Raw genomic sequence first — 12324 nt, forward strand, 5'->3', positions numbered from 1 at the left:
GCTCACCTCATCCACGGGGTATATCGTTCACTCTGCTAATGATTATTACCAGTATTTATTGTGTACTTACCTCAAATCTCTGATTTCTCACAACAACCTAATCATGTAGGGCCTATTAACATCTCCATTTTACAGATGAGGAAGCTGAGGCTCAAAGAGATAAATTCACTTGCTCTATGTCACGTACAGGAAATAGCAGAGTTTGGGTTGCCACCCCAACCTCTGTCTTGCTGGTGGGAGTATGGAGGTCACTGAGGCTGTTGTAGACCTATTTATCTTTTAAACTTTGCATCGTCTTTTTCTGAGGGAAGGGGGCAGTAAAAGAGGTGGTAAAATATAGTGGTTAAGGGTGGTGACTTTGAATTGGATAGGTTGGGTTTGAATCCTGGCTCCAACACTTCCTGAACCTCATTTTCTTAATCTGTAAATGGGGCTAACAATAGTAATTCCCTTCTTTGGGGTTTTGTGAGGATTGAATGAGAAGATGTCCCGACAATGCTTGGCCCAGTGCCTGGCACATCATGAGCGAGAGCAATTCAGCAATTCGGGAGGGCGCTGTTATAATAACAATGATGATGATTATCATTGCTGGACCACACTGCTCCCAGAGGGTTACAATATCCATGGGGGAGCTGCACTGTCCGTAGGCAAGGTGACATAATTCCCCAGGGAGGTGATGCTTCCCGGGAGGCCTTGGTCTCCCTGAGGAAGAGGCCTGAGACTTCTGAGGCACTGGTGAGGTTCTGCTCTAACACCGCTAGGAACCCAGCAACAGAGGCTGGGCTTGAAGCCCTAAGCACCCAGAGCCTGACCCTTCAGGCCTTCCCTCTCTATGGCCTGGTCATCTCTGTCTTCTTGATTTCACTCTCTCTGAGCATCTCCCCCCGCCCTCCCCGCTTCGTTTCCTTTGGTACCTCAGAGTCTTTTCTGAGACTGTTTCCAGGATCAGCCTGTGAATATAGCTTCTATTTGCCCTCTACTGTTGGCCATCTGATCATTGCTGATTTCCTGTTTCCCAAAGCCTCAGGCTCCATCCATTCCTCCCAGCTGCAGAGAACAGACTTAACACTGCCCTACGCGCTGGCCTTCATCCTTAAGCCCTGCCTTCCTCTCTCCTGGCGACCCCCCAGTGCCCCTTGGGAGCACATTTGTTCCGACTTTGCTCACCCCCTCGCATCCTGACCCCATCCCCGGAACCCCCTGCCCTGGAGGTGGAGGTGTGGGTACCTCCGGCGCCAGCCGTGTCCCCAGGACAGCTGCAGTCTGGGGATGGGGGGGCGGGCTACCGCGTGCATTCTCTCTGGTCACTTCCTCCCCAGTTGGGACTGGGGCTATCTGGAAGGCCAAGACCCCATCCCTGGAGGAACGGAGGGCACAGCCGCCTCCCTATTTCCGATGCTGGGAAATGCTTACCTCCCATTCCACCCCACCCCTGGACAGCTGCCCCCATTCAGGCTCAGGATTGTTGGTGGGGGGACATGGTGAGCCCAGCCTGGGAAATGCTGTGGTCTGGATCATCCTCCAAGGTCCTGACCCGGCCCCCCTGCAGAGAAAATTCTGCCTCCTCCCAAAAGGTCCATACTCCTCCTCACAAAAGTTTCTGACACTCATCAGAAGGTACCCCCCAACCCCTCTTACAGGCTTCCAAAGAAAATCTGGACCCCGCAGTGGGCAGGAGAGGAGGAGGGGCGGCAGGTCGCGAGTCCTGAGGACTTAAGTTATCTTCAGACTTGGAGCCTCAGAGAAGGGTCATGACCCCCCGGACCCCATCCCACCCCAACCCCCTCCTTCCCTCCTCCCCCGTCGCGCGGCCCCTTTAAGCCTAGAGCCGGCCGGTCCTCAGTGGCTGCGCGCCGACGAGTGTGTGTGTGTGTGTGTGTGTGTGTGCGTGTGTGTGTGCGTGCGCGCGCGTGTGTGTGTGCGAGTGCGCGGGGAGGGGGCGGGCGCAGTGTCTCCATGGCGACGCGGCGGTGACGTCGCCGGCCGGGGGGCGTGGGCGTCCCGGCCCCGGAGTGCGATATTAACCCGGGAGGCGGCGGCGGGGAGGGGAGAGGCTCTGAGAGGCGAGGCCGGGTGAATCGGCGAGGGCGGCCCGACGGGCTCGGGACGGGACGGGGCAGCGCGGGCGCCGGGAGCTGCGGCCCGGAGTCGGGGCGCCTCGCCCCGGGCCCCCCAGCATGAAGACCCCGGCGGACACAGGTGGGGGCGGGGGCAGCACGTGTGGGGGAGACTTGTTGCCCCGGGAAACCAGGCGGAGAAACTTTGGGGGGGCTGAAGGGTTCTGGGGGAGCCCGAGTGATCCCCAGTTCCTGGGGACCCCCAAGCACTCCAGACCTGTTGCTTCTTGCGGCGCGAGCGGGGGTGTGCACCGGACCCCCAATTCCTGGCTCTGGGTGCAGTGGTATGGGTGCTGCGAGTCCTGGTTCTCTCCTTGCCTGGACCCCGAAAGCTGGGCTCTCCCTCACTCCCGGGATCACGGGGGTGGCTGGGTTCCTCCCCGCCGCTCTGTCACGTTGCACTCTGGGGGCCGGGACGTGTGCGGGGTGTGTGTGTGCGGGGGGGCTGTCCACAGGGCCCGCTATCCCAGGTTCCGCGCTGCGCGGTCCGGCCCGTGACCTTCACCGCGATGCGTGCCCCGCACCGGCTTAGAGGGGGATACAGGATGGCCTCTAGGAGGAGGGCGTGAGTGGGGAGCCCGGGACTCGGGGACCGGGCTGCACCGCCCCTCCCCCGCCCGTCTCCGCCGGCTCCTCGCTCCCCCGCCCGCGCCGAGTCGCAAAGTTCCAAAGCGCAGCCCGAACGTTCGAAAAAGGAACTTTTTGTTTCCGACCTTAGAACGCGCGGCTTTAAGGTCGCTCGGGAGAGACCTGGGAACCCTCCTCCCTAGCCTCCGGGGACTCGGGGTTGGGGAGGGTGGGGAAGGTGGGGGTGGACGCGGAGGCTTCCCCCCCTCGACCCCCTCCCTCATCCAGCTCTTCTCTTTCAACCGGCCGTCTCTTCCCTCCGCCCCCCTCTTCCCCGCCAACTTGCTCCTCCTTAAGGGGCCAAGGTTCCCCTCCCCCCCCCCGGTCGGCGGGCGGGGGGCAGCAGGATTAACCCCCCCCCGGACTTTCCCCCTTCCCCTCCCCCGCCGCCCCCGGGCTCTCGCTGGCTGGACTTTGCGCCCGAGCGCGCTGGGGGAGGGGTCCCAGCCGCCCCCTGCCCGTCTACCCCGTCGGAATCCGGCCCGGGGCGGGGACGGGGGAGGGGGAAGGGGGCCAGGCGCCGCTGTTCAAACTTGTTTCCTTCCCCCGGCGGCGGCCGCGGCTAGGGCTCCTGTGTGAGGGTGTGTGCCCCGACCGGCCCACCCACCCTGCCCCCCCGTCGCTCGGCGGGTGGGGGCGGCTCTTAAAGGGCTCCGAGCCGGGCTCCGGCGCCTGGGGATTGGGGCCGAGGAGGGGGCTGGGCGTGGGGCAGGGGTTCGGAGTGCTGTAGGGTCAGTCACGTGCGTCCCACATACTCTCTGGCTCCCAAAGGCTCCAGGGCCGCTGGGCCTTGGGGGCAGCAGGAGCCTCCCCTCGCCGGAGGAGGGGGCCGAGGCACCCAGACAACCCCGCCTCGTCTTCCCTCCCTGCTACGGGCCTTCGCCTGGTGGGACCGGCTGGGCCGCTCCCCCAACCCAGTCTTGGGGCCGCGCCGTGTGTGTTCTCTGGCTGGGGGAAGGGGCGGGGGCCTGTACTGGTCTCCCAGTCGGTCCATGGGTCCATCTGCCTCCTGGCTGGCCGCTGCGCGCCCCTCCATCCGATCCTCCATCCCGGCCCCTCTCTCCTCTGCCGCGGCTGTTTCCCACTTCCTGTTTTCTTCCCGGCTCTGGCGCCACCGAAGGCTGCCTGGACTGGGGGAGGTGGCGGGGCCCCCCAGGAGGCCGGCGTGTTCTTCCTCTACCACTACCCCTCCCTTCCGACCCCCAGAGTCCTTTTAAAAAAAGTTGGGGCAGTTATGTGAATTTGAGGGGTGCCCAAGAATTCTGCAGACCCCCCTCCCAGGTTTCCACAGTCTGTCTGGGAGATTCCCTACCCCGCCTCCGTGGGACCCAGGTGTGCCTTCTGGGACCCCGCCATCCCAGCCCTTCCTGTCTGCTGCTTCTTCTCCACCCTGTCTGGCAATGTCCTCAGCTCTTCTCTCCGTGTCAGCTGCTCTGTTTCTGCCTTGCTGTCCCCTCATGCTCCAGAGGTCCTGCACCCCCAAGCTTTCTTGGTGCGGGCCAGGTGGTTCCCTGTTTTAAGCACGTGGACCCATACACAACACACACTCACACATGCTCCCCTTGCCCGTGCCTGGCTCCTGGCTCCAAAGCCTGGGGAACAGAGCCCCATTGAGACACCCTGACGTCACCCCTCATCTTCCTTCTCCCCCCAAAGCTGGGAACAGGCCCTCATGTATGCCATGTCCGATGAGGAAAGCTGGCTATGGGGTGGGCCTGGGAATAGGGAGGGCCCTTGCCACGAGTGGGAGCCAGGGTTCTGGCCCGGGAGGGGGTTTGTTCAGGGAGGGGGCTTAACTAGGGGGCCTGGGTCAGTCCCGGGAATGCAGCTTGAGGCCTTTCCAGAGCCCCCCACCTCCCTTCCCTTTGTGTTGCATGTAGTCTCTCTCACTCCTTCTCTTCTGCAAAGTTTATTTTTAGCCTCCTGCTCCCCCGCTCCCAGGACTGTCGCTGCACACACGTTGCCTGGTTACCGGGACAAGGAGGCTGGGGCTGGTGGGCTGGGAAGGGTGGCTTTAATTTTGGGGGGAGGGTGGAAATCAGTACACACCCCAGCTCTAGACTGATGTCTCAGGGGCTTCGGCCCCCACCCCGAGTCGGAGAGCCAGATTGGGGTTTAGGTGGGGGGGAGCGCGAAGCTTGGTGCCCTGAAGGGAGATAGGAGTTTGGAGGAGGTTGGAGGGTACATGGAGCGGGCGGACTCTTGGGTTCCCAAGGACCTCTGGGCCCTGAACAAGACCCTCGGACCTGGGTTCTCTAGCAGGGTGAGCATAAAGGGGTGAACATCTGGATTCCCAAGAGAGGGATGGGGCTGTGGATGCTGGGGGTCCATGGAAGGTGTTGTCAGGGGCTGTCACTTCTGAATGGAGCAGGGGCTGCTGGTACATATAGTACCCTGGGTCTGTGACCAGCTGGAGGTCATATGGTCATATCCCTGGAGCCCTGAGGGGCTGGTTTGAGGCTGGAATTTCTGAATGAGGCAGGGACCAGGTGGGGAATGCTGGCCATCCCAGTCTACCCAAGGCCAGGGCTCAGGGAGCTGGGTGCCAGTAGAGGTTAGAGTCGGCTCTGATTTAGAGGGAGTGGCCCCTGTGGGAATAGGGACTGCTGATCCCCTGTGTCCCCATGGGGAAGGATCCCCTGTTGGATTCCAGACTTGGGTGGAGTCTTTGGGGGAGGTTCCATGTTGCCCCAGGCCTGGTTGGTACCTGCTTGAGCTGGGGTGTGAGCCAGGGCCAGGGGAGGGAGGCTGACCCTTGCAGCCTGATTGGGACTTGGGACCCCGCCCATCCTTAGCTGTCCACCTTGGCCTTCTCCCTCTAGTGGCACCAGGGCTTCTGTCTTGCCTCCCCCCTTCTCTTCCTCCCTTTCCCTCCTCCCGCCCCTCCATTACCGGCTGCCTAGTGCTGAATTATTGATGACCCCTGATTACCCGGGGGTTTGGGAAATGACAACAACCGCAGCCCCCCCAACTCTCCCCCCCCAGGCTGCCCACCACCTCTAGGGACCAGCCAGCCCACCACCAACCTCTACCCAAGGTTAATGCTGGGGGCGGGTAGGTAGGTGGGCAGGGAAGAAGCTGAGGATGAGAAGGCAGGAGGGGGAGCAGGCTACAGCTAGCCGTGCCTGTGCAGTCTTGAGGCCCTCCAGCCAGGTTGGGTCCGTGCGCCCGGGTCTGGGTAGGGCAGTGCAGCACAGAGGGTCCAGGGCTTGATGGGGGGGCGGGGGGGCGCTCTCTCAGACAGTCTGGGTTTCACTCTCCAGGGAAGACAGAAGCCTCTGTGTGTGCAAGCGCTGACCTCATCGTCAAGCAGCCACCCCACCCCTCCTGGTCCTTTTAAGAAAAAAAAAAAATCCTCCTTTCGGGGCCTAGGGTGGGAGTAAGGGCTCCGGTAGGTCTTGGGAGGGAGACTGTGTATGTTCCTAGGAGGGGAACAGAGAAGGTCGTGTGGCGGTGGGGGGGGCCGGCGTGATAGTGACTGACCCTGAACGGGAGTGCGGGTGGGCTGGGTGGGGGGGCTAGCCCCAACCCGTCTGGCCACGTGTGCCCCTTCCTGCCCCTCCCCCACTGGCAGCCTTGCCCGCCGGCCTGGCTTGGTGCCTGGCCCCCTGGCACTGGCCCCGGGACCCGCCGCCGACGGTTTCCTGTTTCTCCCGGTGTCGCTGGAGCAGGCTCCAGCTTCCCCTCCCCCCAGCTCCTGTCTAGCCCCCCTCACACACAGACAGACACACACTGTCTCCCTCTACCCAGGTCCTGGCTTGGCAGGGGGAGACGGATTTCCCCACGTTAAGGGTGGGGTAGGGGGTGGACCCTGGGATGGGCCCCAGGGCCCCAGACTTGGTGCCCTGACCCGGGGCCGCACCCCTGCCTCCTGTCCCCAGGGTTTGCCTTCCCGGATTGGGCCTACAAGCCGGAGTCATCCCCCGGCTCGAGGCAGATCCAGCTGTGGCACTTTATCCTGGAGCTGCTGCGGAAGGAGGAGTACCAGGGTGTCATCGCCTGGCAGGGGGACTACGGGGAGTTCGTCATCAAGGACCCCGACGAGGTGGCTCGGCTCTGGGGTGTCCGCAAGTGCAAGCCCCAGATGAATTATGACAAGCTGAGCCGGGCCCTGCGGTGAGGAGGGCAGAGGCCCCTGGGCAGATGTGGACAGCCCCCCCACTGGTTGGGAGCCCCTGCATGGGAATAGGCTTTGGGTTTGCCTTCCGGGTCCAAATCACAGCTGCGTGACCTTGGGCAAGTCCCAGCCCCTCTCTGAGACCATTTGTCACACCGAGGTGTCCTGAGGAGAGAATACAGCCAGGGACGTGGCCTCCAGTCTGGCCCCAGAACTGAGGGGAGAGCTGGTCTCCACCCTCTGGACCTTGATTTCTCTCGGGTGGCCCATGTTTCTCGGTCACCCTTTGCGAGCAGCACTCACACGTGTCAAGGTACGGGGTCTGGACTTGGGTCCCGTGTGACTGACTGTCCGATGGTGTTTCTACATCCACAGCTATTATTACAACAAACGTATTCTGCATAAGACTAAGGGGAAACGGTTCACCTACAAGTTCAACTTCAACAAACTGGTGCTGGTTAATTACCCTTTCATCGATGTGGGGTTGGCTGGTGAGTACAAGGGCTGGTAAGCATGGCCTCAGAGGGACGCCAGGGTCTGTCTGAATGTCCAGGCGGGGCTGGGGGCCTTGACATCGTGTCTCCCCTCTCCCGCCAGGGGGTGCGGTGCCCCAGAGCGCCCCGCCAGTGCCGACAGGCGGCAGCCACTTCCGCTTCCCTCCCTCAACGCCCTCCGAGGTGCTGTCTCCCACCGAGGACCCCCGCTCACCACCGGCCTGCTCTTCATCCTCATCCTCCCTCTTCTCGGCTGTGGTGGCCCGACGCCTGGGCCGAGGCTCTGTCAGTGACTGTAGCGATGGCACGTCAGAGCTGGAAGAGCCACTGGGAGAGGACCCCCGGGCCCGACCGCCTGGCCCCCCGGAGCTGGGTGCCTTCCGCGGGCCCCCGCTGGCCCGCCTGCCCCACGACCCGGGTGTCTTCCGTGTCTACCCCCGGCCCCGGGGTGGCCCTGAGCCGCTCAGCCCTTTCCCCGTGTCGCCTCTAGCCGGGCCTGGCTCCCTGCTGCCCCCTCAGCTCTCACCGGCTCTGCCCATGACACCCACGCACCTGGCCTACACGCCCTCACCCACGCTGAGCCCTATGTACCCCAGTGGTGGCGGGGGCCCCAGCGGCTCGGGGGGAGGCTCCCACTTTTCCTTCAGCCCTGAGGACATGAAACGGTACCTGCAGGCCCACACCCAAAGCGTCTACAACTACCACCTCAGCCCCCGCGCCTTCCTGCACTACCCCGGGCTGGTGGTGCCGCAGCCCCAGCGCGCTGACAAGTGCCCGCTGCCGCCCATGGCACCTGAGACCCCACCAGTCCCCTCCTCAGCTTCGTCCTCCTCTTCTTCCTCCTCCTCTCCATTCAAGTTTAAGCTCCAGCCGCCCCCACTGGGACGCCGGCAGCGGGCGGCTGGGGAGAAGGCTCTGGCGGGCGCTGACAAGGGCAGTGGCGGTGCCCTCGGTGGTGGTGGCAGCGCAGGCGGGCTGGCCGAGGGGGCCGGGGCGCTGGCCCCCCCCGCCCCCCCGCCCCTCCCACCCCAGATCAAGGTGGAGCCTATCTCGGAAGGCGAGTCAGAGGAGGTGGAGGTGACTGACATCAGCGACGAGGATGAGGAAGACGGGGAAGTGTTCAAGACGCCTCGTGCCCCCCCTGCACCCCCAAAGCCCGACCCCGGCGAGGCACCCGGGGCAGCCCAGTGCATGCCCCTCAAGTTGCGCTTTAAACGGCGCTGGAGTGAAGACTGTCGCCTGGAGGGGGGTGGGGGCCCCACTGGGGGCCTTGAGGATGAGGGAGAGGACAAGAAGGTGCGTGGGGAGGGGCCTGGGGAGGCTGGGGGGCCCCTCACCCCAAGGCGGGTGAGTTCTGACCTCCAGCACGCTACAGCCCAGCTCTCTCTGGAGCATCGAGATTCCTGAGGGCTGTGGGCAGGGGACCCCCGTTCCCTCCACCCCCCCCATGCCTCTTTTGCTGCCTTAACCCCCCCCCATTCCCTGGAGGTGAGGGCAGCTTTCTCGTCTCTTCCCTGCCTCCTCCCTTTCCCCTCCCCCATGTTTTGTATAAAACTTTTAATTTCGTTTTTTTTTTTAACTGTGAGGGTGGGTGGGTGCCCAGGGCTGGGGGCTGTCCCCTGTCTCTGTGGGTTTCTAAGCTCCGGGCAGAGTGGTAGGGGGGAGGGGGGAGTTAAGGGGGCCACCTCCATTCTGGGGAATTTATATTTGAACTGAGGCTCTGGCCTCAAAGCCCAGGAACTTTTTTATTACAATCGCTTAGGAAGTAAAGCCTTGTCTCCCTCCCCGTTCTCTGCCTCCTGTACCTCTCTCCCTTTCCACCCCCAGCCATCCTCAGCCCCGATCCTGCCTTCCCTGCCCCTCCAGGGGCCATGAGTGCCTGGGTTTCTCATACCCCCCCACAGGGTTGCAGCAGAGGAGGGAGGAACATGTATGATGAACCAAAAATTCTGTGGGGGGGGGTTGGGGGTGGAGGAGGGTGAGGGGTGCCGCCCATAGGCCACAAATCTCTACAAGTGCCTGCTATCCCTCTCCTCCCCACCCCAGCGCCAGTCCAACCCCTTCACCCCCAGCTGCTCCTAGGACTAGCCCATAGGCAGGCAGGTGGGAAGGGGGTGCCCTGAAACCAAACTGGAAGCCCCCTCTGCCTCCCAGCTGGGGCCCCTGGGCTGGGGGTCTGTGGTCAAGCCTTATTCTGTATTGGGGACGGAGGGTTGGGGGGAGGGAAAGTTGGGGGCTGCTGGAGAATGTATTCAAAACAATAAAACTTTGGACCTTTGGATGCAGTGATCTGTCCTGGGTGCTGGGTGCTGGGTGCAGCCACTGCAGGGCAACAGGCTTTGCTTGGTTCTTAAGGACAGGGACCTAGACTGGACCCCCAAATGGACCTATGGCCAGAGGGCCTAACCCCATCTGAATGGGGCAAATTCAGGCCTGGGAAATGAACTCCTGACCTGGGGCGGCACTTAACCCCTGGGCCTGATGACGAAAGTCTTGGGCATGCTCTGGCCCTCTGACTGCTCCCCTCTTCCATGGGGGATCTGCTCATCCTTGGGAGCCCCTTAGGCTCTTCAACACCACACCATGGCCCTTGCTCTCCTGCCTACAATGCCTTTCCTCTCTGTGAATTCCTAGTCATGCCTCCATGGAGCTCCTTTTGCGCTACATCTGGTGTTCTCCCACACACCACTCTCCTTAGAGGCGCTTATGAATTAATCTGGGAGTCCTTTGGCAACAGGCTTGCAGGGTCTCTTGAAATGTAGACCTTGCAAGGTACCTTAGTGATCTCATCAAACCATGGAAACACTCTTTGCCAGCAAGTTAAGGAGGGACTTGCTAGAGCTTCCCTGGTGGCGCAGTGGTTGAGAGTCCGCCTGCCGATGCAGGGGACACGGGTTCGTGCCCCGTTCCGGGAAGATCCCACATGCCGTGGAGCAGCTGGGCCCGTGAGCCATGGCCACTGAGCCTGTGCGTCCATAGCCTGTGCTCCGCAACAGGAGAGGCCACAACGGTGAGAGGCCTGTGTACCGCAAAAAAAAAAAAAAAAAAGAAGGGACTGGCTTCATCGTAGTTGCTATTGATTTACCTACTGTGTGCCAGGTACCTAGTTGGGAGCTGCAGTGCTTTATCTCCAACATCCAGCAAGGTAGGGGCAAGCGGCTCACTTAAATCACTTGCCCAAGACCTTAAGCCCAGCTAGGACTTTAAATGAAGTCTGTCTCTGAAGCCTATGTTCTTTCAACAACCGAGTTCTCCTCCTAAAGCCAGGATCGTTGGATCTAGACCAGGATCTCAAGATCATAGGATCTGAGAGGTGAGCTCATAAGGCTAGAAGCCCGAGTTGGAGAGCTTGAATCAGAGATGAAAGAATCAGGAGGAGGAATCCAAGCTAGAGGTGCCCTGAGAGACAGCACAACCCGTTCAGTGCAGGTGAGGTGCTGGAGGCCCAGAGAGGGGAAGGAGTTCCCCAAGGCCACGCAGCTGCTAAGAGAGAAGAGTGAGAATTGAGGGCTCAGGGCCTGTTGTGGACTGGCTTCATCGTGAAACATCACCCTGTGTAACTCTGAGGGGGAAGGAACTGGAAACTCCTACCCACTCTCCTTTCATCCTCATTTCATGCCAGCCCAGGGTGGGTGGTCCCAAATGATGCCCGCTGGCAGTGAAGAGACAATCCAGGGTTGGGGTACTGGCAGGAAACTGAGGCTCCCCTGGCGGCCTATGGGCAACTGCTCCCTCTCCTGGGTGATGTAAGTCACTCCCTTAGGGTGGGGGCCGCTGGGCTATTTCTGGAAGTTGGGATGAGGCCTGTCTCCTGGCAACATAGATGCAGCTGAGTTGGTGGTGGTGGTGTGATGGAGAAAGAGGGATGTCATCATTGGAGGGAGGAGGGAGGACCCTGACTAGTAGTCTCAGCACCTGATTCTAGTGCCTTCAAAGCACCTCTGAACCGGGTCTATCGTGGATTTAAAAGCACTCAGCTCCAGAACTGCTCACCAGGTTATTCCACAGCCCAAGCAGACTTCCTGCCCCAAATTCTGGCTGAGTGGGATGTCACAGGTGGCATCCAGTCTTGAAAATTCCAGCGGCTCCTCTAATCTTTAATGACCCACCTAAATCTATTCACAGTTTCTGCAAGACCATACCCTTGCTCCCTTCCACATCCTCTGGGATCTCTGATAACCAAGTATAAAGCCCTTTATAGATCTCAAGACACTTTATCAATTAATTAACCCCATGAGAGACCTGCTTCTTACCGATAATCTCCAGTACTCCCACTGTCCCCCAAAGGTCCTTCCTCATGCTTCTCAACCATCCCTCAGAAATCCCCTCAGTCACCAGTAGTTTCTCAGTTTCCCACAGACCTTATACAGACACCCCAAGTCCTCTCTGACTTCACTGGTCTCCAGGAAGATCAGTTCACCTCTTCAAAGACTCCCCTGAGCACCTCCAGACACCCATAGGCCCCTCGTAACCACTTACAACCCGCTCTAGCACCCCTCAACAAACGTTCTCATCTCATACAGACATTCGGGTAAGATTCCCTCAGACTGACGCCCTCAGACTCTGATGGACCCCAATCCCCTCTGGCGGTTGCCCACGCGCGGCCCACTGCGCATGTCCCACGGGTTCTGGCCATTAAGTAACCGCCGCTATTCCGCCCTGCTCTTCTGCCCTTGCAGACCTTCTTGGTCCAGTTTAGGATTCCCCAGGCTTTGGGGCTTGACTCGGATTTTTGCTTGTGGACTCCGAGCCGCCGCCAGAGGGCAGCAGACACTGTTTGACTGAGAAACTACTACAATTCCCAGAAGCGCCCGCTCTGGGCTGTGCGTGATGCAGCCTCATTCATTGAGAAGAGAGCGGAAGTCTGACTGCGCTTTGCCTTCTGGTTAATGCAGTTTGAAAAGGCTTTAGCGCTACCGTCTGTCCTACCCCAGGGGTTTGTGTCAGCTGGGAATTGCGGTCGGCTACA

At 60.9% G+C, this 12324-nt stretch overlaps 1 protein-coding gene across 1 annotated transcript; it reads left to right on the plus strand.

The window, feature by feature from the left end:
- The first annotated feature begins 2040 nt into the window (after window positions 1–2040).
- ERF (ETS2 repressor factor) lies at window positions 2041–9633 on the plus strand. The gene is made up of 4 exons (XM_082606415.1): window positions 2041–2199; window positions 6626–6860; window positions 7237–7352; window positions 7459–9633. The coding sequence occupies exons 1-4, from the start codon at window positions 2178–2180 to the stop codon at window positions 8760–8762; spliced, it is 1677 nt and encodes a 558-aa protein (XP_082462541.1). The 5' UTR covers window positions 2041–2177; the 3' UTR covers window positions 8763–9633.
- The last annotated feature ends 2691 nt before the right edge of the window (window positions 9634–12324 follow it).

Source organism: Mesoplodon mirus (genome assembly GCF_964341445.2).
Source record: "Mesoplodon mirus genome assembly, chromosome: 19".
NCBI classification, from domain to species: Eukaryota; Metazoa; Chordata; class Mammalia; order Artiodactyla; family Ziphiidae; genus Mesoplodon; species Mesoplodon mirus.

Bases quoted from the DNA above. Each gene is read 5' to 3' on its own strand.
- ERF (XM_082606415.1), top strand. From the start codon at position 2,178: ATGAAGACCCCGGCGGACACAG. The intron at 2,200-6,625 runs GTGGGGGCGGGG...TCCTGTCCCCAG, and splicing joins GAAGACCCCGGCGGACACAG to GGTTTGCCTTCCCGGATTGG. The intron at 6,861-7,236 runs GTGAGGAGGGCA...CTACATCCACAG, and splicing joins AAGCTGAGCCGGGCCCTGCG to CTATTATTACAACAAACGTA.